This window comes from Anolis carolinensis, chromosome 6 (assembly GCF_035594765.1).
Source record: "Anolis carolinensis isolate JA03-04 chromosome 6, rAnoCar3.1.pri, whole genome shotgun sequence".
In the NCBI taxonomy this organism is placed as follows: domain Eukaryota; kingdom Metazoa; phylum Chordata; class Lepidosauria; order Squamata; family Dactyloidae; genus Anolis; species Anolis carolinensis.
The window spans coordinates 80,964,360-80,992,235 of record NC_085846.1 but is presented as its reverse complement, the minus strand read 5'-3'; the positions used below and the strand labels follow the sequence as shown (position 1 = coordinate 80,992,235).

The 27,876-nt window shown below is 38.5% G+C and overlaps 1 protein-coding gene across 7 annotated transcripts in view; it reads left to right on the top strand.

Annotated features, from left to right (window-relative positions):
• Positions 1–27,446, top strand: part of creb5 (cAMP responsive element binding protein 5) — a 323,604-nt gene extending 296,158 nt beyond the window's left edge. For 6 of the 7 annotated variants that reach the window (XM_008117034.3, XM_008117035.3, XM_008117037.3 and 3 more), the window contains 4 exons: positions 205–528; positions 10,334–10,561; positions 17,117–17,225; positions 19,003–27,446. In XM_008117034.3, the coding sequence (XP_008115241.1) occupies positions 205–528; positions 10,334–10,561; positions 17,117–17,225; positions 19,003–19,163 (822 nt within the window). In that variant the 3' untranslated portion in view covers positions 19,164–27,446. Of the gene's footprint in view, positions 1–204; positions 529–10,333; positions 10,562–17,116; positions 17,230–19,002 lie in introns of all 7 variants that reach the window. The other variant, XM_062958231.1, reaches the window with a different exon arrangement.
• The last annotated feature ends 430 nt before the right edge of the window (positions 27,447–27,876 follow it).

Sequence of the window (27,876 nt, the reverse complement as noted above, 5' to 3'; positions counted from 1 at the left end):
CTTTTTCTGTTGATTTGTTGTAAAACATTATGTTTTGGTGCTTAATTTGTAAAATCATAACGCAGTTTGACATTTAATAGGCTTTTCCTTAATCCCTCATTATCCAACATTTCCGCTTATCCAACGTTCTGGATAAGTGAGACTCTACTGTACATGCATGTAGATATGTAGTTTATTTAATATTCTTTTCTTCTTTTATTGCAGAGGTTGAAGGCAGCATTGACTCATCATCCTGCAGGCATGTCAAATGGAAATATGAACACCATGGGTCATATGATGGAAATGATGAACTCCCGACAGGACCAGACCACCCACCACCACATGCACTCACATCCGCATCAGCATCAAACGCTTCCACCTCATCATCCGTACTCACACCAGCATCAACATCCAGCACACCATCCTCACCCTCAAGCGCATCACCAGCAAAACCACCCACACCACCACTCTCACACACACCTGCATGCTCATCCAGCACATCATCAGACCTCGCCACATCCGCCACTGCACACAAGTGGGCAAGCACAGGTAGAGCTTTCTCAAAACCTATTACTTTCAAATGTGGATTTAGCAGGGAAATATTCAAATGTAAATTATGTTGGACTGCAGTTTCCTCGGGTCCTTTGTGTTGTCCTAGGCCATGATCATGTTGGTGAAATATCCTGGGCATAATGCAGTGTATGTCCTTTGAATTGTGTACCTTCTTTCGCAACAACATCAACTTTGGTAAGCAAGATCAGACAAGAGACTTTCATGTGTCTCTGCTCTCTCAGGGCCCTTCCAGACAGGCTCTATATCCCAGAACCGGATCCCAGGTTTTCTGTTTATCCCAGATTATCTGGCAGTGTGGATTTATATAATCCAGTTTAAAGCAGACAATCTGGGATAAGATCCTGGGATACAGGGCCTAAATAGAAGGGTCCTAAGTCACTGGTCAAGTTCATTCCAGTGCCCAATGAGTATCTAAACAGGGAGGACAAGCCTTAGCCTGGATGTGGAAATTCTCCATTGGATTAGAATAGTCAGATTCTTGTAATAAACCCATTATAGGGTTGTTGTGTGTTTTCTGGGTGTGTTTTCCCATTATATTATAATAGTTCTGGCCCAAACATTAATGGACCCATGCTTCATCAGTGACCAAGAGAATAGATCCATGCCTGGAAGCCCCCTGCTGCCATTGCAAAATGTGTGGAAAATGGAGGCAACAGAGACGCCTAGCCTGGTGATAGAAATTTGCTGGATCTAGACAAGCGTTCAAATTGTGTCATGAAATGCTAGTATGTCCGCTGCAGTGTGTAGGGATGTCTCACAGACATAATAACAAATGATAAAAATCTTGGAAATGTATGTTATTATCTTACAACTCATACAGATGGAAATTTTGTTGTCTACCAGATGTTATTGGATTGCAAGTTTTAGCACCTCTACCCAACACAGCCCATGAAGACCAATGCAATCTAACAATATCTGGAAGGCAATGCCACCCCTTTTGTATGTATACAAAATACCATTTTAAATCTACCAAAAGACTCTAAAATGTATTGTACTGTGTGCTAGTTTAATTTTAATATATTTCCACATACATGGGAATGTCTCTTTGTACTAAGCATCCTTGATTCATGTATTCATATTAAAGTATATTCCAGACATAATAATGCAGGGTGACATTTTATTAACTGGGATTTTTTATGTATTTAACCAGTTTGTGTTTTGCAGAATTATAATTGAAAGCTTGTAAATATCTTTTAGTTTCCCATCACTAGGTAGAAACAGCAAGCATTATATTTTGCTGTTTAAAATTATATACAAGGCAAGGTACACAACCACAAATGTGTGTATGCATACAAAATAGTTTCATTGATTGGGGAAAATATGTAAAACTACAGACAGTAAGAGAGAAAATCCATCAAAACTGGATACATTAAGAAATCCATTTAACCCATATTTTGATACAGAACAATGATGAAATGAGAATGCTGGTGAAAGTCTGAGAAATGTAATGATAAATATTCATGTCTACATTCTGGGTGAATGTACACTGTACACACTGCTTCCTGGTGTGATTCCCACTTGATGGTTTTCTGTTTGTAGCAGTATAGTACTAGCAATAGTATATGCTACACAGAGTGTAGGCTGACTGAGTGTATGACTAAAAAAATATTTAAGCACATAAACTTTCACATATGTTTGAAGGCAAAAGATGATCCTTTATGTGGTTTGTTTTCATGTACCATAGCAACCTGCCTGCCCAGTACCATAAAACATTTTACGGTGGGAATCAGTCAAATAGGAAAACATTATTTTCAGTTAAGATACTTTCAAAGGAAATCTGAATGTGGTACCATTCACCAAACTAGTGCAAATGCAGCATCTGGATCAAAACTAGGCAGCTGCTCTTGGTCTCTGTAGTTAAAACCAAACTAAATATTAGATATAGCATTGCTGAAGTGAATGTGAAAAATTCAGCAAGCTTGCATGAATCATTTTCTCTAGAATATAACCAGGATTTAAAGAATTTTACACATCTCATATGTGATGAATGTAACAGCTCAAACGTTGGTGTTAGAGAGTGATGATTCTCTCAGAAATAAGAAGTAATAGGATGGTAGCAGAAGGATAACATATAAAAAGAGAATAAAGTAGCAATCCCAAGTGATAGACCTATGTGTCTGGCTGAAGGAAAGTTAATGTTTGATCCATCTTATATATAAAGGGAGAATAAGTATCAGAAGAGATAGGCAACATGTGGTCTTCCAGGATTTGGTAGATTGCAGTATAGCCAACGTCATTGTTCTAGTGGTGAGAGATTATGGAAGTTGTGTGTCTGAACAATTTCCGTATCTTCAATATATAGGATGAGAATCATATAACGAATGAAATAATTAAGAAGACCATGCTGTCTTTGTTTAGTCAAATCTACATTGAAATTACTGTAAGTGGCAAAAGTTGAAAAAGATAGTTAGTATTCTCATTTTGGTGCTCATTCACAAATAATTTGAGTGCTTGGAATAAAGTCTTCTACCTCCCTCCTTACTATAGTTCAGTGGTTCTCAACCTGTGGGTCCCCAGGTGTTTTAGTCTACAACTTCCAGAAATCCCAGCCAATTTACCAGCTGTTAGGATTTCTGGGAATTGAAGGCCAAAACAACTGGGGACCCACAGATTGAGAACCACTGCTATAGATGCTAGTTGTACATTTTTGACAGCACTAATTTATAGATGCAGCCATAATGCAGCAAGGAGCAACATATTTATTCTACCATGAAGGGCAAATATCCAATTGCCTCATGAAGATTCTTGTTGTTACATTGCTTATGTGAAAGAAAACCATGGATTTCATTTAAGCCTGCAACCTTGCAGAGAACTATTTAGGAACAATTTGTACTTCTTTAAGGATAATTATTAGTTGTTGCTATGTGCCTTCAAATTATTTCTGACTTACATGATCCTAAAGCAAATCTATAATGAAGTTTTCTGGGGTTGTGTCTGTGTAAATAGCCCAATGTCACTCAGTGGATTTCAATGTCTGAGCGGAGAATCAAACCCTGGCATCCAGAGTTGTTGTCCAACACTTGAACGACATAGAAAAATTATAACTTTGTTATAAATGGATTAACTATCACATGTTGGAGTGTAAAACAAAAGATACTATTTATTGGCAAGACTCACTTACTGCAGAATAATCCCATTGGGTTCAGTAGAATTGCTTTTATTTGACACTATATTTGGAAGAGTTATTTGTTAAAATGCATTGTTGAGTGTTGCTTAGAGGATAAATGGAAATTTTAACATCTATAGGTCAGGTAGGTCTCTGGACAACAGAACAGTTTGAATTCCTCATGGGAGCACAAAAGCAATGACACTTTTTGAAGAGGGCATAGACTTGGATAAAAGATGGTTTGAGTGAGTAATAAACATAAGGTTATTACTTTCCAAGCCCATCTATAATTCCCCTCAGTATTGGCCTCTTTTGGGGGTCAGACGGCTTCAGCAGACACATTAATCTTACGGTACACTTTACTAATTATTAACCAACTCTTTCTATTGAACCAAATACTTAAGTTTCAAGGTTCATGTCAAAACTAAAGCATGAGCTGAATTGCTAGGAGCCACATTTCCCTTTTGCCACAATTTTGATTATTTTATGCCTTGCCCCTGTATTAAATTTCAAACTTTTCAACAGCCAAGAAAGCCTAATGAATTATGGGTCGCTAAAATGAATTACTAAAAACATAGCACTTGGTTATAAAGAACAGAAGAAATGTACTGGATCAGGGATCAAGGCAAAGCCCAGTCAGTTTAGTAGGTCCTTTTTCCCTCATGGTAAATGTTTTCCTTTGTGTTGCCTGATCTAATTATTCCAGTTATTACATACATTTTTATATATTGGGTTTTTTTAAAAATAGTGAAATGTCTTTCAGGTGAATTTTCAGGATTTGACTCAGCAAGGCAGTTGTCTATATTGTTCTCTGCTATATATATATATATATATATATATATATATATATATATATATATATATAGGCAAAGATCATACATGACTGGACATAGTGTTACAGTTTCACATGCAGGACTTCACTATAGTTCCCTAACGCCATCCCCCAGGACTCACCATTGCACTATAATAAACACATACTACTGCCATTCTATTGCTGGTAAACAGAGGGTGGATCAGAGAAACAACTGTCTTCATTGCCATAGGCAGATGGAGGATATCTTCCATCAAGATATACTGGGGTCATCTGAAAGTTTTAATAAATGTTATCAATGTGTGACTGGAAATGGGTATGAAGTCAGGTTATTATTATTATTATTATTATTATTATTATTATTATTATTATTATTATTATTATTATTATTATTATCTCCTGAAAGGAATTCAAAGCGGCTTTACAAAAAACATTTGCATACAATTTAAAATATACCAATATGCAAACATTAAAAGAGATTAAATATAAACAGTATTTTAAAAAATCCCAGTTAAAAACCATTAAGATCTATTCCGAGTCAAAAATCACAGCAGATACTTCTCAGATCCTTCCCAGCTCTCCACTAATAGTGGAATGGGCATGGTTGGGGCTATCACAGCATAGTGGTGAGTTGGCAGCTGGGGGAACTTTGATCTTTGAAGCAGGTGGACTTGAATATCAACTTCTGCAATAACCATATAAGCGTAATTAGGCCTTTCACATGTCACTAGCAGGATGCCAGCTATTGCCTGGGATCCTGTCTCAGTCTGACATAGGACAAAGCCCAACAGAAGCAGCTCTGTTTCGTAATCTTCTCCTTGTGCATGTAACTGACCCTTCTGCTACCGGGACACCCGTATAAACAGATATTGGCTAGAGGAGGGAAGCCAGGCAACAGTCAGTTGCATTTCTGCAGCCTGACACATGAAGAAAACATTATCTTCCCAAATCTTTGGAGGAGGATGCTGTCTTCTTGGTACATCCAACTATGAAAACATATTGGTCACACACTCACACTCTACTTTCCTCCAGTAATTAAATTTGTGTTGTGAAGCACCCTGGAAAAAGAAGTAAATTGCTCAATGAGCAATGGGTCACAGCACAAAGGAGGTGCTAGATGCATCCTTCCAAAACAACCCTAAAATACATATGAGTTGCTATAAGACACATATGTCACCATCAGAATTCCAAGCCTAATATTGCCTTTGGCATTATGCTTCCTAAAATGTACTAAAAATAACTTAATAATCAAAAATGAATATATTTCAAATGAGACAATAACTGTATAGTCACAACACTTATTCCCTCTTCTGCAAACACAGCAGGGTATTCACTTTGATCAGTATCTGTTGTTACATAAACACAGCATCATACTCTCAAGCATAAGTAAATACACTGCATCTGGAATATGCAGATGTCAGGTTTGCAGAATCTCGTTTATTTATTTTATTATTTTACTAGCTGTTCCCTGCCACGCATTGCTGTGGCCAATTGGAATTGCACTGAATAGCCTCGCTGCTTTGTCCTAGGCTGAAATTCCATTACCCTTATATATATATAGTGTAGGGAATATGTAAGAATCATAAAAATCCCCCAATCCAGATTTAAGGATTAGTAGCTCCTATGAGTAATAGATTTATATACTTCTGTTCATCACTTCAGTCTTCTTGGGCATTCCATCTCTGACCTCATAATAGCTGTCCTTGTAGGAAAAAAATACTGTAGAAGAAAGTTGGAAAAAGAAACAGCATAACTGGAATATATCCACAAATTCCAGTCCATCAACAGTGGATGAATAGAGATAATGGTTTTCTGGCACACTGTACATATTATAACACTAGTTAACACCTCAGCCTCATGAGAGCTCTCTTGGCTAATTTATCACATCTCAGTTCTGGAATCCCACTACATTCCAATAACTCCTTCTGCCATATGTATAATTATTTATTCATCTTGCTCTTAGACAGCAACTTCCCTCTTGTCTTTGTCCCCAACAACCATGGCTAAATCTGAATTTATCACTTCATTGTATCACCTACAAGTTTTGCATTAATCTACAAAAACATATGCTACTAACTTTGTTCTTTCAGTCTTTTAAGGTGCTATAAGATCATTTTGAAAGCTAAGATAGTTATGTATGACATTCTCATCCCTCATTTCTTTTCTTTTTTCAAAATTTTCCATTTTATCGTTTCAATTAACCACAGTTGCATATTACATTCAAGCCTCTGTTTCCCTCTCTTTCCAACTATAGTTAGTTAACAAACCAGGTTTGATAGGGCATTGTGTGATTCTGAGGCTCCTTCGGGGTCATTCTCATAACATCAAATCTTCATTGACTCTGAATCATATGTAGCACATCATGATGGGGCTTATTGATCATACAGATTTCTACCAAATACTCACCTCCAATTTCTTAGTAGGTCATATAACCATAGACCCAAATTTTACTTTGCAATAAATTAAGCGTTTTCATCCAAATTGGATATAACAGACACCCTATTTTCCTGATATTTGATAATAATTTCATTTAAGTGTACATATTTTTTACTTTCCTCTTGCTACTATTCTAAGAAGCTGAGAAGGTCAAACACGGTCCACAGTTTGTGTGCCATCCACATACTGGTGGACCTGCTTATCTTAGAAAGGGCTAGATCACATTCTTACATATTCTCTGGAATATAATTCCATTGAATGCCTAACTAGCATAATCCTTACAATTCTGATTTATTTACTACCCTCTGTTTCAAATAAGGCAACTTAAGGGATAGAGAGGAGTATTCTGAGTGTGTATTCTGAGTGAGAAGTAGAGCTTGAACTAAAAGAGAGAGAGACCAGAAATGCATGTACAAAAATACTGATGTCCAGAAATGTAAACAACAAAATGTTAATGGCTCAGAAGGTGTCACTTATTGCCTTTGATGTTAGTGTGGAAAGGTTTAAGAGACCTTTGAGGTCTTTTGCTGTGGGGGCAGCATACATACATTTGCTGTGGAGGATATCTGGCATTACTCACTTGACTTTCTCCAGCCAATGCGGGGGTGAATGATATTGTGGTCTGATTCATGCAATTCTGAAAAGCAAACTGAAATGGAAGATTAATAGCATGTGGGCTGAGCTTATACATGGAGTAAAACCACTAGGCAGTTGTTTCAGTATGTGTTCAAATCCTAATATTTTATCATGAGCTGTCATTTAGGCCTTAATGTAAGATGTCATTTAGGACACCAGCATTCACAGCCAGGCATTGTCATTCATGCTATGATTTGAGTTAAATGGTTTTCAGCTATTGGAAACAGGCAAGTAGTTAAATACTTTCATAGGGCTATGGTAAAAGGCTAAATCTAGGGACAGATACCAAGTTGTGTGGTTCCATGATGCCATCATAGTACTGCTTAATCATGTGCACACATTTGCCCTGGGCCATTTCTGCAATATATCATGGCACCATGATCTAGTATGGCAGCCCTGCAAACATCTATATATTTGCTATCTAATGAAAATTGGATATACAGTAGAGTCTCACTTATCCAACATAAATGTTGGCCAGCAGAACGTTGGATAAGCAAATATGTTGGATAATAAGGAGGGATTAAGGAAAAGCCTATTAAAAATCAAATTATATTATGATTTTACAAATTAAACACCAAAACATCATGCTATACAACAAATTTGACAGAAAAAGTAGTTCAATACGCAGTAATGCTATGTAGTAATTATTGTATTTACGAATTTAGCACCAAAATATCACAATGTATTGAAAACATTGACTACAAAAATGCGTTGGATAATCCAGGACATTGGATAAGCGAGTGTTGGGTGAGACTCTACTGTATATTATATGACATATACAAAATGTATGACTAGATAGATAAACAGATAGAGAGAATAATGAAATACATTTTGCATATACTGCATAATATATATATCCAATTTTCATTTATCTGTTGTGCTAGTAGTAGTGGTGGTTGTTGTTGTTGCATTGTTGTTGTTGTTGCATTGTTGTTGTTGTTGTTACAATTATGATTATGATTCTCAGGATTGAGACCCAGTTATCTAACAAACATGGACATATTAAGAATTACAATGATAGTATTGGACTGTGTTTATTCATAGAATATTAAACCCATTATAATCAGAAAATGTAGTTAGCAGTGATTAGTTTTCAACTATAAGTATGACTAATGGTGCATCTGCACTGTAGAAGTAGTGCAGTCGGACACCATTTGTATCCTGGGAATTGTAGTTTTATATAATTGGTATATACAATATGCTGGTAGCTCCCCAAACTGCAAATCCCAGGATTCCATAGCATTGAACTATCGCAGTTAAAGTGGAGTCAAACTGTATTAATTCTACACTGTAGACCCAGCTCAAGTCTATATCGAACCTATCTTCATTTCTTTGATGATCTTGTTGTGTTCTTTTCATTCTCCTTATTTTTAATTCTTTCTGAAATTAGTATTTTATGGAAAGAAAAACCCCTCTACCAAACCATTTGACTAGTAACTTGCTTGGAAGTGCCATGCCATCATCTTCCTGCTTTTTGTAAAATCACCAAGACAACTCTGCTAGAATAACAGTCCCTCCACTTCATCACATTGAAGCAGGGAAGTGTAGAGCTCAGTCTTACTCAATTTTTAAATGAAACTGATGATTTTTCTAACTTCATCACACTATTAAATGCATCTGTGGTACTCAACATTTTTTCAGTAGATTTTGCCATCACACTTTAATCACTAGGCATGTCTACATGCCTTCTGAAATGTTGCATACCATCAGCGTTCGCAGAGATGAATTTGCCCTTAATTTCCATAAACTCATCTCACAATCCACTTTCAGGATACAGAGATAACACTGAACTTTTCGAAGTGGGGTAATAGATAACATGAGAGTTCCTTAACTATTCATCCCCATCATTTAATTTTGCTCTGATCTTAGATTTATCTCTTGTTGGTTCAGCTAAGGTACCCTAGCGGTGGGTTTGCAGCAGTCATCCCATCAGCTCCATATACAACTACCCCTTTATTATTATTATTTTTAAAATCAAGAAAAATATTTAAAAGATACACAGACATTTTAAGATGTATAAGACTACGAAGACAACGGAGACTATATAGTACACCAAAACTAAGAAAAACTACAAACTTCTCACTCTCTTTCTGATGGGTTTGTTTGTTTTAAGGTGAATTGTCTCCTGAAAATCTTTTAAAGTTGGTAGCAGACTCTTGCCAACTATATGCAATAAAAAATTATCCATTTTCCAAAATGAGACGTAGACTTCCAGGTTTCTTGTATAATCGGGAAAAAATAGGTTCTGGACCCACACCAATTGCCCACCCCTGATATGTATAAACAAAAGCAAATTAATGAGTTGTTTCCTTGGAAAACTGTGTTAAAAACCTTATATTTGGTGTGAAATGACATACTTGCCTTTAAATTACGGACATAATTCAATTCCCAAGACTCCTTCCAATTTGGAATTTATATTTGTTGCTGGCGTGATCTAGATGTTTCATACGTGAATTGGATACTGTCTTTCCTGCCACTGAAATGAAATGAAACATTTTAATAAGATGGAGACAGGAAGAAAAAATCCCTTTGCTCCAATCCAAAAAGGCCATTTCCAAACATCCTTGCAGGCTGTTAGTCAAAGTGTAATTTAAGGGCATCTGGCAAAGCCTTTGAGCTTTTGCCATTCTTATATCTTGCCAAAATGTCTGCATTCAGAGAACATAGGATGTTGGTGTTTTATTTTATGTATTTATTTTATAGCAGTGCATTTCCTTTTATTATTGCACTGTCTACTCCTGCTTCATCCTTTCATGGGTTACTTTCCTAAAATTAGTTGTTCTTCTCTTCAGGTATCAGCAGCGGCACAACAAATGCAGCCCACGCAGACAATACAACCACCTCAACCCACCGGCGGTCGCCGAAGGAGAGTGGTGGACGAAGACCCCGACGAGAGGCGGCGGAAATTTCTGGAACGAAACCGAGCAGCTGCCACACGCTGCAGACAGAAGAGGAAGGTCTGGGTGATGTCACTGGAAAAGAAAGCAGAAGAACTCACCCAGACAAACATGCAACTTCAGGTGCGGGCCACTGTCGAAACGCCTGGGAAACAGAGGCACTATTTGTACCCTGCCCAAATGTAGCAACACCAAGGTTTTCTAAACTTACATTGGTATAACCACAGAGGGTCCAGACACATTAAATTAATATTTATGATGTAATATTTAATTTGGGAAAGATTAGTTAAAAGGGCTTATCAAGATCTGAAACTTTGTTCAAACATTTTATTTATTTATCTATCGTGTCAGAAGCAAATTGAGAATACAGTCATTATGTATAAAAAACCACAAAGTTAAAAACTTGACATTATGCTAAATTTCCTTTGACCAGAAGCTGGTCACTTCAAGTCCCTCTTGTGTCGCTGTAATAAGGTGCTCCATTGTGCGTGTGGCAGGGCTCAGACTGCATTGTAGGAAGTGATCTGTGGTTTGCTCATCTCCACACCCACATGTCATGGACTCCACTTTGCAGCCTCATTTCTTAAGATTAGCTCTGCATCTGGTGATACCAGAGTGCAGTCTGTTCAATGCCTTCCAAGTCACCCAGTCTTCCAAGTCGCCCCGGGGGCAGTTTCTCATCCGGTATCAGCCAATAATTGAGTTTCCGAGTTTTAACCTGCCACATATGGACTCTCACTTCCTGAGGTGTTCCTGCGAGTATCTCTGTATATCTCAGGAAGCTGTTTCTTGATTTCAATCATTAGCATGCTGGCTGATAATTAAAGAGAGGATGGGCTGGAGATGTCAATGTCTTGGTCCTTTTATTGCTGGCTGCTACTTCCCAGCGGATATCAGGTGGTGCAAAACCAGCTAAGTATAATTTCTCCACAGGCGTAGATATCCTGTGATAATGCAGCATGTCTCATTAAGAGCCATATACACTGTTTTAATGTGGTGAGATGTATTCCTACTGGGCATGCGTACTCAGTAGAGGAGTAGCAAAGCCCAAGGGCAGATGTCTTCACTGTATCTGCTTGTGATCCCCAAATTGCGCCAGTCACCTTTCGTATGATATTATTTCTAGCACCCACTTTTTGCTTGATAATCAAGCAGTTCTTCTTGTAAGCCAGAGCACGGTCCAGAGTGATTCCCAGGTATTTTGGTGTGCTGCAATGCTTCAGTGGGATTCCTTCCCAGGTAATCCTCAGAGCTTGAGATGCTTGTCTGTTCTTAAGGTGAAAAGCACACACCTCCATTTTAGATGGATTAGGAATCAGCTGGTTTCCCCTGTAATAGGCAGTAAGAGAACCTAAAGCTTCAGAGAGCTTCTGTTTGTTTTAAATTTAAACATTTAATTGATTTTAATGTAAAGGATTTTACTTAATCATAAAATGTGATTAAGGATTTTTTAAACAGTTAGCATTGTCTTTGTTCAGCAGAATGTCTGAAGACTATAATGTGGGAAGAAAGGCCCTTCTGTCATTTAGCCTCCCTCCCTTCCTTTTTTCTGTGTCATCCCATGTGCCCAAAGAAATCCAGGAACCATATGTTTTTTATTATTTTAAGTACAAAACTATGGTATATGTGGAATCTTTAAACTATCTACACCAGTGGTTCCCAAACTATTTGGCCTACTGACCCCTTTCCAGAAAAAATATTACTCAGCGCCCCCTGGAAGGGGGTGTGGCTTAGAGGGGTGGGCGTGGCTACTGCTCAAGAGGGAGGGGCTGAGCCTCTCCCCTAGTCCAAGATGCAGGGTTGGGAGGGGGAGGGGGAGGGGGAGGTGGGTGGAGCCACAAATGGGCGGCCAGGTCTGGGATGGGTGGAGTTACAAGCTCTGAGGTAGGCTTGAGCTTCTATCCCTGTCCTGCGGTGCCTTCCAGGACAGAGGGGGCGGGGCTAGAGGAGGGGCAGGGCCTCTTCCCAAGTGCCTGATGGGGCTGGACCTCTATCCCCCGCCCCCGTGTTCTGACAAGCGCCTCGGGAGGTATACAGAGGCTCAGCCCTGTCTCATGCTCTTGGGAAGAGGCCCTGCCACCGCCCCAGCCCTGCCCTTTAGTCCTAAAATGCCTCTCAGGAGAGATATAGAGGCTCAGCCCTGTCTCGGGTTCTTGGAAAGAGGCCCCGCCCCCTTCCCTAGCTCCGCCCTCTGTGTCCCAACAAGCACCTCAGGAGAAGTATAGATTCTCAGCCCTGTCTCGGGCTCTTGGGAAGAAGCCACGCCCCTCCCCTGGCCCCACCCCCGTGTCCTAATAGGTGCCATCACTGCCCCCCGGATCGCTGCAGCACCCACCAGGTGGCAGTAGCGCCCACTTTGGGAATCACTGATCTACATGGTTGATGTAATGCAGTTTAACACTTTTTTAACTGCCCTGGCTCAATTGTATGGTATTCTGAGATTTATAGTTTAGTGAGGCACCAGTATGCTTTGGCAGAGAGGGCAAGAAACTTTGTAAGACTACTACAACTCTCATGAGTGCACAACATTGAGCCATGACAGTTAAAGTCATGTCCAACTGCATTAATTATACTGCAAAGATGCACCCTGAGGACAAGCCTATATGCCAACAGTGAAATCATTTTCAGAGTACCAGTACATTTGCAGCCAAAGTTGCACTAACTTCTGCTCCGAGAGAATGGGTCTTCCAAAGTAGGTCAATGTGGAATGAGGTACATGTGTGTATGTAGTGGAGTGAGGTTTGGGGTAGAATGGGAAACGAATGAGAAGACAGTAGAACAAAGTATCCCCAAATAGGACATATCTGGCCGATAGGAAAGCTGAACAGGACCACTTAAGTTTGCAGTATATTTTATAGATCCCAGCTTTAGGTCATTAAAGTAATAAAAAAATATTGGAAGCTGCCTGCTGCCCAGTAATGCATAACCAAAGAATGCCAGGACTATTAAGTTGCCAATGTTTCCATGCTAAAAATCTCCATCAAAAGTTAACTCTTCTCGTTGTTGTGTCTGCCTGTGCAGAAAAAGACTATAATCTTGACAACAGTTTTTTCAGGAAGATATAATGCTCAAAATGATGGGCAGCGGGCAATTAGGAACAGGAAGGTATTGTGTTCAAGCTCCCATTAAATGAATGGAATTGGTGCAATTTGCTGCCATTTCAGTGGGATGGAGCAAGAAGACCTTAAAGGCAGATTGCAGCTTGGCCATAGAAGGAAGTTATTTCTAATGCCCTTCCTTCACTAACCTCTTTCTTGATTTTCAGTTGTACTATGCTAAAATATAAGCATTACAGGTCAATGTACCATGACCTTTAGGAACAGGAGTTTATTGATTTCTCTTGAGTACAGGATGTCTTCGTCTCCTGACTAATGAAGATTAATGTAACAGGCAAAGGTTCTGCAGAATTGGAAATAATGAGTTTATATTTTTAGAGGTCAAACTTATTGGCACCAAGAAGTATTGGAGCAGAACAAAAAGCAGCCATCTAATTATAAGCCCTGACTGACGTGACTATTGCCTGAATCTTTTTGTTAGTTCTTTCGAGAGTAGACCCATAATAGCAGTGAGAGTTACTTATGTGTCACAATTCAACAATTGCTGCAATAGCCTACAGCTATATCTTTACCCTATAAAGTTATTTTTTCATGCTTCAAAACACATTGACTGTAGAGTATGATATCACATGAGGAATGAATTAAAGTTCAGCTGTAAATCTGTATTTAATCCTGCATTATATCTATGCAAAGACAAGCGGGTCTTATTCAGAACAGTCTTTTCCTGAAGGAATGGACGGATGTAATCTATGATGTATAGCAAATCTAAATTAGCTTTTGAGAGTGTGGGGATGGTATTCGTCAAGGTGGTCATCTTTCCATGTTTTTGTTCCATCTCTGATTAATTCTGTTTGACTTTATTAACCTAGCCCATGCTGATGAAGAGATAAATTTTCAAGCCAGTTGATGTATTCACTATAGTTCTTTTAAAACAATCTAAGGGTAGGGTTGAATCTTAATTTTTACTGCATGAGCAGGACCTCCATTTCCTTGACTGGAAGGACCTTCTAGTCAAGGGGTAAAAATATTAACATCACATTGTTTTCCTAGTCATTTAAAAATATTCATTCTTTTTGAAATAAGCAATCTCATTTTCAAAATATCTCATCTTAATCCCACTGTGTGTTGTAATATGAACAAAATGTTATCTCCCAGTGAGATGGAAGATTATGAATTTTATGAATTGATCCTTGACTCCTACTCAGCCCTACTATTAGTAAACGGAGAAAATCACCTCAAGCTGTATATTGTGCAAGTCACAAAAAAGCAAGTGCATTATTAAAAATGTAAAGGTTTCCCCTGACATTAAATCCAGTCATGCCCAACTCTGGGGGTTGGTTCTCATCTCCATTTCTAAGCCGAAGAGCCACCGTTGTCCGTAGACACCTCCAAGGTCATGTGGCTGGCATGACTGCATGGAACGCCGTTACCTTCCCGCCGGAGCGGTACCTATTGATCTACTCACATTTGCATGTTTTCGAACTGCTAGGTTGACAGAAACTAGAGCTAACAGCGGGTGCTCACTCCACTCCCTGGATTCGAACCTGCGACCTTTCGGTCTACAAGCTCAGCAGCTCAGCGCTTTAATACACTGTGCCAACAGGTGCTCCTAGTGCATTATTATTGACTTGTATATTTGTAGGATTTTTTGTTCCCAGCATAAGAGGAACTTTGCCAACTCAGGCAGCAAAGTATCTTAGCCTGATCAGAATGATTTTACAAAATCCATTTCTTCATAGTGTATCAAATCAAATCATAGAATCATAGAATCATAGAATAGTAGAGTTGGAAGAAACCACATGGGCCATCCAGTCCAACCCCCTGCTAAGAAGCAGGAAATCGCATTCAAAGCACCCCCGACAGATGGCCATCCAGCCTCTGCTTAAAAGCCTCCAAAGAAGAAGCCTCCACCACGGCCCCGGGGAGAGAGTTCCACTGTCGAACAGCTCTCACAGTGAGGAAGTTCTTCCTGATGTTCAGGTGGAATCTCCTTTCCTGTAGTTTGAAGCCATTGTTCCGTGTCCTAGTCTGCAGGGCAGCAGAAAACAAGCTTGCTCCCTCCTCCCTATGACTTCCCCTCACATATTTATACATAGCTATCATGTCTCCTCTCAGCCTTCTCTTCTGCAGGCTAAACATGTCCAGCTCTTTAAGCCACTCCTCATAGGGCTTGTTCTCCAGACCCTTAATCATTTTAGTCGCCCTCCTCTGGACGCTTTCCAGCTTGTCAACATCTCCCTTCAACTGTGGTGCCCAAAATTGGACACAGTATTCCAGGTGTGGTCTGACCAAGGCAGAATAGAGGGGGAGCATAACTTCCCTGGATCTAGACGCTATTCCCCTATTGATGCAGGCCAGAATCCCATTGGCTTTTTTAGCAGCCGCATCACATTGTTGGCTCATGTTTAACTTGTTGTCCACAAGGACTCCAAGGTCTTTTTCGCACACACTGCTGTCAAGCCAGGCGTCCCCCATTCTGTATCTTTGATTTCCATTTTTTCTGCCGAAGTGAAGTATCTTGCATTTGTCCCTGTTGAACTTCATTTTGTTCGTTTTGGCCCATCTCTCTTTATGCTTAAATCAAATGCTTTATGTATCTATGCTTCATACGTGTAACATTCAACATGTAAGAATTTAATATAAAAAAAAGATAGCATGAAGATGTTGCTAGCAGAACTTAAAATTTATAACAAATAATCTGTCATAGTAATAGTCCTGAATCTCCAAAGTAGATCATATCAAAAGGTCATATCAAAAGCCATATAGGAGCTGTGGTGGCGCAATGGGTTAAACCTTGTTCCAGCTGAACTGCTGACCTGAAGATCTGAAGGTTGGTGGTTCGAATCCGCAAGAAGGGGTGAGCTTCCATCTGTCAGCCCCAGTTTCTCATTCAGGGACATGAGAGAAGGCTCCCACAGGGTGGTAACACATCTGGGCGTCCTCTGGGCAATGTCTCTGTAGACGGCCGATTTTCTCACACCATAAGCGACTTGCTCGCTTCTGACACGATAAAAAAATAAAAAGCCATAATTTTGGCTCCAGAATCCTCCCTTGACTTCTATATGAGGTCACCACATAGGTGAGTGTATAGGGTACTTTACAAAAAAACCTCAGTGTAAAACTCAGCTAAATAGTTAAGCTATGCACTCTGTAATCATAAAAGCAATGAAAACAAGTGTAATGAAACTGTAAAAGCAATGATGCTATCTCTTGTCATGTTACAAGTTTAAAAGAATGAAGCTATCCCTTAGGTATTAAAAAGGATAATTAATTACAAGTAACCATTTATTTATACCAAGTTTTCTCCAAGCTGGGTAAATATTTGGAGCAGGTTTTCCACACTTTTGCTGCAGTAATCTTTTTTTTTCTTGCTAGTGAATGTCCAATCCTGTGCCTTTTGGCTACTGAACAGCAGATCAGGTCACTTGTTCTGTTTCCTTGCTGTTTCAAAATAATCCTATTGAGGATGAACTTTTTTTTAAATGTAATTCAGAGCTCACTTTGAAAAAAACCGAAAGTATTTCCTTGAAGTGGTCAAACCTTGTTACCTTAATTGCAATATCTTCAGTGTCTTTAAAACATATGTACACATTTTATTACAATAAGTTTTTCTTTTCTCTAGAATGAAGTTTCCATGTTGAAAAATGAAGTAGCACAGCTGAAACAGTTGTTGTTAACACATAAAGACTGTCCCATAACAGCCATGCAGAAAGAGTCGCAAGGCTACCTAAGTAAGTAGGTAACATATTTATTTTATTTAATGTTATGAATTAATGTCACCTTTCTATGCCCCCTCCTAACCTCTTGTTTGGTGAACAGTCACATCAGATATAATTATGGATAGTAAGAAATTAACAGTAGAGAATACAGACTGGCAAATTGTATCTGTGTGTACGTGGACATGCACACTTAAACACACACAGTCCTACAGCATGACAATCTGAGCAAATAAGGCTTTGCATAAAAATGGAACAACATAATCAATATTGGTGCTAGGTGGGACTCATGGGGAAAATTATTATGAATGCAAGGTGCCATGCTTATGAAAATCCCTTTTTCTTGCTGTAGTAGGAGTGAAAGATTTTTACATCGTCACTAGATAAAACTTTCTCATGTTTCGGATGAAATTTTCTTTAAGAAATCCGGATCTCTTATAGACATCATCTACAATAGCAGATAATCCAGTGTAGCAATCACATTAGCCTGGGGTGTCCAAATGACACACCCAGGTGAATGTGTTTTAACCAACACCAGCAAAGTTCCAGATCTTCTAAGAAGATCCAAAATTTTGTTAACATTGTAGCAGTCGAGGCTGTCATCTGGATCATCATGACAATCCCAGATGTGTTGACAAAGGCTTTCATGGCTGGGATCACAGGGTTGTATGTTTTCCGAGCTGTATGGCCATGTTCCAGAAGTATTCTCTCCTGATGTTTCACCCACATCTATGGTAGGCATCCTCAGAGGTTGTGAGGTATGGAGAAACTAAGCAAGGAAGGTTTATATATATCTGTGGAAAGTCCAGGGTGAGAGAAGAACTCTCTGTCAGTTGGAGGCCAGTGTGAATGTTATAGTTAATCACCTTGATTAGCATTGAATAGCTTCATCTCCTGGCTTCTACTTGCCTGGGGGCATCCTTTGTTCAGAGTCGTTAGCTGCCCTTTGTTCCCATGACTGGAACTCCTCTGTTTTCAGAGTGTTGCTGTTCAACAGGAGATTATACAGGAGAATCAAGAGGCACTGCTCATGCCCAGCTGTGCCAAACCAGTATCAGCACAGATGAGCTATGTAGCCTATCCCTCATCACTGCACTGCCCTTTGGCAGCCATACGTGGCCATAATGTGGCTCAAAAATTGCACTTTTTGGTGTCAGTTTGAGCAGCATTATGTGGCTTTGTGGAAGCACCCTTAATCCAGGGCTGGTGCAGCATCTTCAACAAATCCAAGACTTCCTGATTTCCATGCCCCATTTGGGGTTAGGGGAATCTGGAACTAGCACTGCCTTCCTTTCTCAGCTTGACATCACCTGTTAAAGTGCTTGCAAAGGAGAAGCCTGGAGAGGAGAGGCAGTGTATCTTCAGTATTTCGTTGGAACTCCTCTGACTTCATGACACATAGAACCAAAGGAGAAGATGACACTCCAGTACATGCAAGTAGCACTTTGCAGATTTTGCTCTTTTGTACTCCAGTGTTATTATATTAAAATTGTAAGCACAACATGAAGGTAACCATAAAACTCCCCCCAATGCTGCATATGTCATATATTTTGTGATAAAATGAATGTTTCTAAACCTTCTCTGATTAAACCTGTGATAGGACATTGTAAGTTGGAATTGATTGGAAGACACATTAAACACCTGGATTCCTGATTTTCTGGAATTCGATTATGTTGTTTACATTTGGAGGCCTGTTGAACAGTACTATGCTAATTAGAAAAGACATTTTGGGGGTGCTATTTCGTCCTAGTTGTATAGACATGACCCTCTTTTTTGTTTGTTTTCTTTTCAGGTCCAGAAAGTAGTCCACCTGCCAGTCCCGCTCCACCCTGCTCCCAGCAACAAGTCATCCAGCATAACACCATTACGACTTCTACAGTCAGCGATGTCGTAGGCAGCTCTGCTCTCAGCCAGCTTGCAAGTCACAGAACAGATCTGAATCCAATCCTTTAAAGCCCATTAGAGAGGAACTGCAATGGGGAGAAAAAGTGATAGCAGATCAGATTGCCTTTCTGTTCAAAGCAGTGTTGTTCTTTCAAAGATATCTCAGAACTAAGAGACTCTTCAACCGCTAGAAAGACTATGAGCTCCATTTTATAGTTATTAAAAATGTCTTTTATACTTAGTAATAATAAAGGGAGTTATGCAATGACTATGCTATCAGCTTGGGAGATACTTTGGTGCTTTCTCCAGTTTCCCGGTACCAGCTGTTTGTTTGTCTGTCTGTCTGTCTGATTGTTTGTTTTTAACCAAAATCTTCCTGTACATAGTCACGTTCCTTCCTATTTTTGCAGGCTGACCCAAGGGAAACATACTATACCGTTGAAATGAGGCATAAGAAATATTGAACTGTCATACACAGGCAACTGGGCATAATGGGGCTATAAACACATGGAGGAAGTTTGGTTGATAGCATAATAAGTATATTTGTTTTGCAAAAGCACCAGGGCCTCAAATACATTTATAGCCTTATGTACCAATTTTGAAAAAAATGTATCCATGTTCTACACAACTATTCACTGTATGGCAGAATGTTTCATTGGTCCGTTTCTCCATATTTTCCCCCTTTGTCCAACCTCTATATCTTTGCAATTTTGCATTTGTAAAGTTTCACTTGGATATGTTGTGGCATAGAGTTTACATTCTTGAGAATTCTCTTTTTTCTCTTTCTCTCTCTCTCTCTCTCTCTCTCTCCCCCCCCCCCCCCCCCCGATATTTTGGTAATGCAGATTTCCTTACCCAGCTTAGTAATAAGGAAAACATTTGAAAACATCACAGATAGTATGCGTAGTGCAGCAGATGATCGAAATATTGTGGTTGCATGGTGATTTCTTAATAGAGCCTGGAAAAGTTATTGTTTTGGGACTAGAACTTCCAGATACACACACACATACTAGCCATATTGGCTAGATAATCCTGGAAATTGTATCCCAAAAGTAACTTTTCCAAGCTCTGCTCTCTATCCACAGTCCTTTCACTTCCCTTCAGTCCCTAATACTTTTTTTTTGCCTACTCCCATGATGTATACATGGAACATTCATTTAAAATATGCAATATGCGGACTTTTAGTTGTACATGGTGTTTTGAACTTCTGTGGAGTTTCCGGTCTCTTTTATGTGTGATCCAAGCTCTTCCTTCTGCCTCCTTTGCACAGCATATTTGTCTCTTTCCTCTGAAATATCTTGTTTTGTCCTTCATATAAAAACTCCTCTAATTTCTAGCTGCTTGCACAATATCTGTTAGCTTTCAGGAAACACTAAAACTGAAAGAAAGCCTCCAGGCTCGCCAGCCATTTGCTCTGAAACAGCTGACTTGGCCATGGTTTTCAATAGCCATGTATTTACACCTGTACTGGGTTTTTACTTTTTCCACTAAAAGTTTTTTAAAAACCATGTTTCTTAATGATCCTGAGTTAGTAGTTTTTTTTAATAAATAGTAAAAGTTAAAAGCAATTTAACCACAGGTCAAGCCTGCCGGTAAGCCAAGGGGGTTAGGGAGAGAAAGCCTTACAAAATTGTTTTTTGCAGTTAAAAAATTAAAACTCAGTGGCATAGGAGAAAGGTCAGTCTCATAATATCCACACTGTAGTGGCTTTCTTTTGCATCGTCAGTCACTAAAGAGGAGAATCGCTAGAGAGTCTTATTGCAGCAAACAATACATTAAGCAGCTTGCTATAATTTGTAAGGCTTAATTTATTGTTTGCTGCAATCAGACACTCCTGGAGGAAAATGTTATTAAAATGAAAAGTATTAATTATTTACATTTAAAAATTACATACATTGAAACCTCAACAACTATATGATCAGATATATATGAGATACTCTTCAGCTAGTGATTTGTCATCATACTGTATATCGAAAAACGTTTAGAGCCTAACTTCATTATTCTCAGAATATTGAAGTTGGCCAACCCATGCTAAACGTAATGAGATTAATGCAAACAGCAGCAAACTATATTCTGGGACATCCCAATTTTAAACACAAGCTGAAACACCCGGCACTTCTTGTAGACTTTTACCTATGTGTTTAGCCAACATGTATTTTAAGCAGTTTTTAACTGTTGTAAATTTTACCCATTTGTGTGTTTAATCAATCGGATATTGTTAATATCATTAACCTGCATACCTTGTACACCTATGGTGCAATAAGGGTCTTTGGACCATAATAAAATGTTGTTGTAGACATGAAAATACAAACTCACATAGAACCATCTTGGTGGTTGGTATCTCCTTTGTCAAGAGAGCAAGAAAGCTACTCTGTCTTTTAGTACATGTTCAACTAATTATCCAAGTCACTAAGTGCACTTGGGTCCTGTACTTTGGATAGTTCCTTTAAGGTCTGAAATAAAAGCATGAATAGATTATATCACAGCCACTGTTGAAATGGCCTTTTTTTCAATGTGTTATTTTGGGTGTAGAACAGATTGTAAGGAGTAGCTTTTTTCGTGTCAGGAGCGACTTGAGAAACTGCAAATCGCCTCTGGTGTGAGAGAATTGGCCGTCTGCAAGGATGTTGCCCACGTTATGCGCGGATGTTTTTACCATCCTTGTGGGAGGCTGCTTGCATGTCCCCATATGTAGCTGGAGCTGATAGAGGGAGCTCATCCGCACTCTCCCTGGAGTTGGATTCAAACCAGCAACCCTCAGGTCAGCAATCCAACCTTCAAGTCATCATTCTTGCCGGCACAAAGGTTTAAACCCACTGTTCCAATCCAAGTCTTTTTCTCCCATTCTTATAATGGGAATTTCCCTTCCATTTCACAACTCTACTTGATAGTCACATGAGGAAGATCAGATAGAACGTACCACTTTCTTCGTTACACTTTATCTTGAGTATTCTGTGCACTACAGTTAAAACTGATTCACTTACAGTCCTTTCTTGCTCTTTTGTCATTGCAGATATTAAAAGAGCAATTAAAAATGATCCCAATGTGTCCCCCTTCACATTGCACCAACGATTTTCAGAATGAGTTGCATGCAATTGACACTGGATTATAACTATCGTATTGATCTTGGGTGTTGTTGTGCTTTTCTATCTCATTGTATAAAACTGGACTTTATGTTTGTTTGATTTTGTAAAAATCCCAGGCACTTCCAGTTGCAATATAGATATCCCAAAGGGCTACACTGCAATGCAAAAATGTCTGTTTTTGTCACCCCCTTGCAAGCCATATCCATATTGTGAAACCCAGGGAATATTATTAGTGTATAGCCTCCTTCATTATAACAATTGTGAACATTTACACTTTGCTTATCCATGTCGTTTAGTATACAACCCCTTATTGTGGTGAAAAATGAACAGCGGTCATCAAAAGTGTCATTCGCTTCTAACTCTTCTTTCCACTAACAAGCTAACTGTGTCTGTCAAAAGACCTTCTTTGGAGGGAATTTATATTTTTAACACAAAAAAAATATTTTGAGTGTGTGTGTGTATACGTGCGTGCATGGGTTCATGTGAGTGTGCATTTTATAAAGAAAAGCCTTTTAGTTAGACTCTGCTTCTTAGCCAACAAGACTTTTTTCTACAAAAAAAAAGAAGAGGGAAAAAAGATATATAATGGATTTATGGAAATTCATGAGGACCAAAGTAAAATTTAAAACACAACAGGAATTAATTTAGGTGTTCACATAGAATTTTATAAAGTATTTATTACTAAATGTTATTTTTAACATTCCATTTAGGCAGCATTCTTATAGGGAATCTGTATTTTTCTTAGTTATGCTGGGGTTAATCCACACAGCAATGGACTCCTGAACAACTTGATTTGTGAGCTTTAACCTCATGTACGTTTCACTGAAACGAAACCAGGAGTTGGCAGTTCTAGGTCTGGTTGGATTGCCCCATTAGTTTTGCAATGCACAACTCTCGGTGTATGTATATGTAAATATATATAATAAAATATATATATTAAAATATATAGATAGATCTCCGTAGATCCCAAGCAAGAATTATCCATCCTAGATGGAACACTTGCTGAGGTCTACTACCTGGAAATGTCCAGAATTCAGTATTTTCTTTAAAGCAGCATCTGCTTTTTTGTAAAAAATAAATAAATAACAAAAATGTACAAGTATACAGTTATTTCATTTTTGTTGAAGATGTGCAAAGGCCTGCTAAAGGGAAATAACCCATATAACTGGAACGCTGGCTTTATGAACAGGCTCCTTACAAGCAACTCCAACAAGGATCCTGTTCAATGCTTACTTCTTTTCTAATATCATGTGTGAGTTGCACTAAAACTGCATTCTTAGTTCTTCTTGGGTCCCTTACTAAAAAGTGTTCTGGTAACTTAAAAAAAAACATGGAAGCTTGACTGTATCCTGTAAAGTTATCTGCCATGTCTCTGAGGGGATGGGGAAGGGAAGTAAAATAATTGTAATTTGTGCAAGTGTTAAAACAGGACTTCGACAACGGACCCTTTTGCAACCATTCAGCATCTTACTGCATTTCAATTATTTATGTTATTTGAAAATTGCACTTTAGCAGTCTCTCCTGTTTTCCCTTCCCTTGTAAAATGTCAGCCATTGAGTTCATTAAATGCTTTGACTGGTGATGAAGTTACCTTTGTTTCTTGCACCAGGTCTAAAGGAGAGCTGCTCAGAGAAGGGGAATAGGAAAAAGCCAATCAGTGGTATGGTTTTAGACCAGATGCCCTCCCTTTTTTAATCCTAAGATTATCATTTTTTTAAGAGAAGCTTTTCTCAAAAAATCTTGAAAAATGAAACTTCATTAAGTGCTAAGAATTCTCCATTCAAGGTCCATAGGCCTGTCCTAAGATCTCTAATTCCTAGTTATTCTCTATGTCTGGAAAATCACATGAAATCTATCATGTTTATATGTATCAGTTATGCTAGGGAGTGTAGCTATCTGGGGCAAAATAATGACATTTCCCCAAAAAGAATTCTTCCTTTTGTGATAAAAATTTCATTTCACATTTAAAACTTTCATCTTTGCTGCGTTTGCAGACCTTTCGTAACTTTACCTGCCATTATCTTTGGATGCCGAAATTGTTTTTCCAATTGTTTAACTGAAGTTTTTTGTTGCTGCAGTATAAGTTGATCAACCTTTATCCAATATTCTAAAATCCAAAATATTCTTAACACTTTTGCTTTCTGATTCATCCAGAGCCGGTCCAACACTGAGGCAAATTAAGCGGTTGCTTGGGGTGCAAAACATACGGGGGCGCAGTCGAGACTGCTTTTTCTGTTGATTTGTTGTAAAACATGATGTTTTGGTGCTTAATTTGTAAAATCTTAATGTAATTTGATGTTTAATAGGCTTTTCCTTAATCCCTCCTTATTATCCAACATTTTTGCTTACCCAACGCTTTTATTTTTCAGTGATTGGTTTGGGGGGGTGCGCACCAAAATTTTGTTCGCCTACATTTGAAAAATACTCTGGATTCATCCATGTACACAAACCTCATTTCATACACAAAATTATTAAAAATTATTATGTATAAAATGAGCTTCAGGTCACGTGTATACGGTGCACATGAAACATAAGTAAATTTCGTTTTTAGACTTGGGCACCACCTCCAAGATATATATATATATATGCAAATGCAGCTATTCCCAAATCTGAAAAAAATCAAATTCTTTCTGTTCCAAACACTTCAGAAAAGGGATGCTCAACCTATATAATTAGGGGTCAGAATACTTATTGGATGGTAACATCCTTGTTTTGCACCCCATCGCTAAACCTCTGCATTCTGGCATGTCATAGGTCAGTGGTTCTCAACCTGTGGGTCCCCAGATGTTTTAGACTTAACTCCCAGAAATTCTAACAGCTGGTAAACTGACTGGGATTTCTGGGAGTTGTAGGTCAAAACACCTGTGGACCCACAGGGTGAGAACCACTGCCATAGGAGAAAATAATGTCTCGTTTCTATTTGAATTTTTAAAAAATCATTGTCCAAATATTCATTTTTAATTCCAAGCCCATATACGTAGCAATTCTGCACATACTTGTTTCAGAATAAATCCACACTGAATCAGGTTGGGCTTCAAATTAAGCATACATCACACTGTGCTTTAATATCTCGTTGCCTTGCAAATTACAGCATCTTTTTATTTTAAAATAATAAGTACAGGCACATCTGAAGCAATACAATGTAGGAGATTTTTTTTACATCTAGTCCAATGAAAGGTGTTTTTTAACCACCTTACTGTTTTGCTTCTCTTCTTAGTCAGTGAGCAATCGCTTTGGTGGCAAAGTTGTTCACCAAGGTTAATGTTTTCTATTCTGAGGGCTACTTCAGCTGTTTAGCCTCATCCTCTAAATAACCTGCAATTCTGACAAGTGTTATCAGAAGCAATATTTGTTTGGGCAGGAGGCTGGATCTAATTTTTTCCATAGGTACAGAAGACCCATTTAAATCAGTAGGACTTGAGTTTCTTGAAGACTCACTCATCTTGTTGATTTGAGTAGGATAATTTGAGTAGGACCAGAGGTTCATCCACACTACAGAATTATAGAACTGCTATAGCAGTTTAGGGAGAGGCATTTAGAAGATTTTAGCCAGAGTCCATCCGTGCCTCACAAATCTACAAACCCCAGGATTCAGTCAGATGGAACCATTGCACTTAACATGGAATAATAATGCCATAGTTGTGTGGTGTGAATGGGTCCCTATGCTAGGAACAATGTGGCCTCCCTTCACCTTTAATGTACAGTCTAGAGCAGATGGGAATTGCTGTCAATATCTGGAAAGCCTTATGATCCCCGCCCCAGCATCTGTCACATGTATTAATATCTGTGTTGTGCGAAAACTCCTTCTGACATTTTAGTGTCCCTGTAAACTATTTACTGGGTGGAGGGAGAGGGTGTCAATCCAAACTGTTCACTTTGCTCTGTAATATGAATTCTCCTGAGCTGAAATCTGTTTTCTTTCCAAGTTTTCTTTGGATAACAACTGAGCATCAAGACTGTTTACTAAAAAAAAAAATGCTTATAATCTGGAATACACTATTTCTATGCTCTTGTTTGATAGAAACGAACATTTCACATGATTTTTCAAGTTCTCTTTGAGTGCATTGTATTGTTACTTCTGTGTCAAATGGCAGTTCCAAAATGTTGCTTCTCAAGTCTGCAAAACTGCCGGTTTTTTCTACGGTATCTAGTTGTAAAGGTGTCTGTGGAGGGAGACACTAAAGAAGGAAGAGAGTTGAAAAAATCCTTTCTGATCGTCTCTAAAAGTCATTTTAAAATATGATACAAACAAAAAATAAAGGCGTCTTATGGATTCGCATTTAGTGCCTCTTACTATTGAATCAATAGCTTTGAACAATATTGCTCTTTCCCCCATCCAACACCTTGTTTTACAAACCAAAAATGTCAGTTTCACAGGTATTGACTTTTTAAAGAGGAAAATAAAGGACAAAATGGAAAAAGTTGGTCTTTCAAAACAATAAATCCCAGAAACCCAACTGGTGCATGCTGGGAAGTTTGGTTCATAAAAACAATTCCTTCCAAGAAGGGAAGGGGATATTTGTAAAATATCTCATTAAAATTGATCTATTTGCCACCTTGGAAATTTCATTCAAAGCAAACTTCTCATCAGAGCAGTGAGAATGTGTTGAGACATTTTATATTTGGAGAATCCCACAAAGTATTTAAACTGTCCTTGATTTGGTCCTGCCATCAAAAGCAATCCAATGTGACTAAAGGGTTGTAAGTGATATAAATAATGTTTTCTATTTTCTCTGGAGACTTGTTTTATTTCTCCATCATCACCATTTTCACCCCACCTTTCCAAATTATTCCATTTTAACCTCTGGCTAATCAATGCAAGTTGGTTCTATAAAATATTATTACTCGACTGTATTGATTTTTAAAGGAACACTTAGCATTGAGAAGAGTAAACGCTATGACATTTTGCAGGGGGATTAAAGAGGTTGCAAAGGTTGTTTGCATTCTATGCAAAAAATGTTTGTTTTCTATATATATTTTTTAAAAAAACCAACAACCACCTCCCTGTCTGGAGGACAACAATAAAATTGGTACATACCTGTAAATATGTGCTGCTGCTGTTGCTTTTAATATGTTTAATTTTATGTTACGCTTCTTTTTGTTGCATTGTGAACACATTTATTACTCATGGACTATGAGCTCATTGAGATTGTACAACTCAACCCAACTTCTACATCTCTTTCTAACTTGGAGAGATTTTGTGCATTTGTACAAATGTTAATATCACTGCAATTCCAGTATAATAAAGCACTCGAATGCAATTAAACTTCTTCAGTTTCCACTTTTGTTTGTTGTATGTTTTCTTTCTCAGTCTAAACAAATCAATTGATACTTGGCTGGCAGTTTGGCCTAAAACCAACCACATCCATTCATTTAGTTATACAAAAACAACAACTAATGATGATGCTGTTTCAAGACTCGCCAACTCCATCCTTTTAAATGTCCTATTGGTGTTGGTTTCCTGGTGTGAAATACAATGTGCACCATTTAGACAGTCAAACACTATGTTACCTTTTGAAGGAGATCTACCTAAAACACTGATATTTTACAGTGGGGCTGGACAATTCATGGTTTTTGATATGTTGCTGAACTGCAACTGCTATCATACCTAACAAACAAAGTCAAATCTGGGGGGGGGGGGGGGGGTGATGCTGTTTCAAATCTAGCAATGCCTGGAAGGATATGCACCCAGCTTT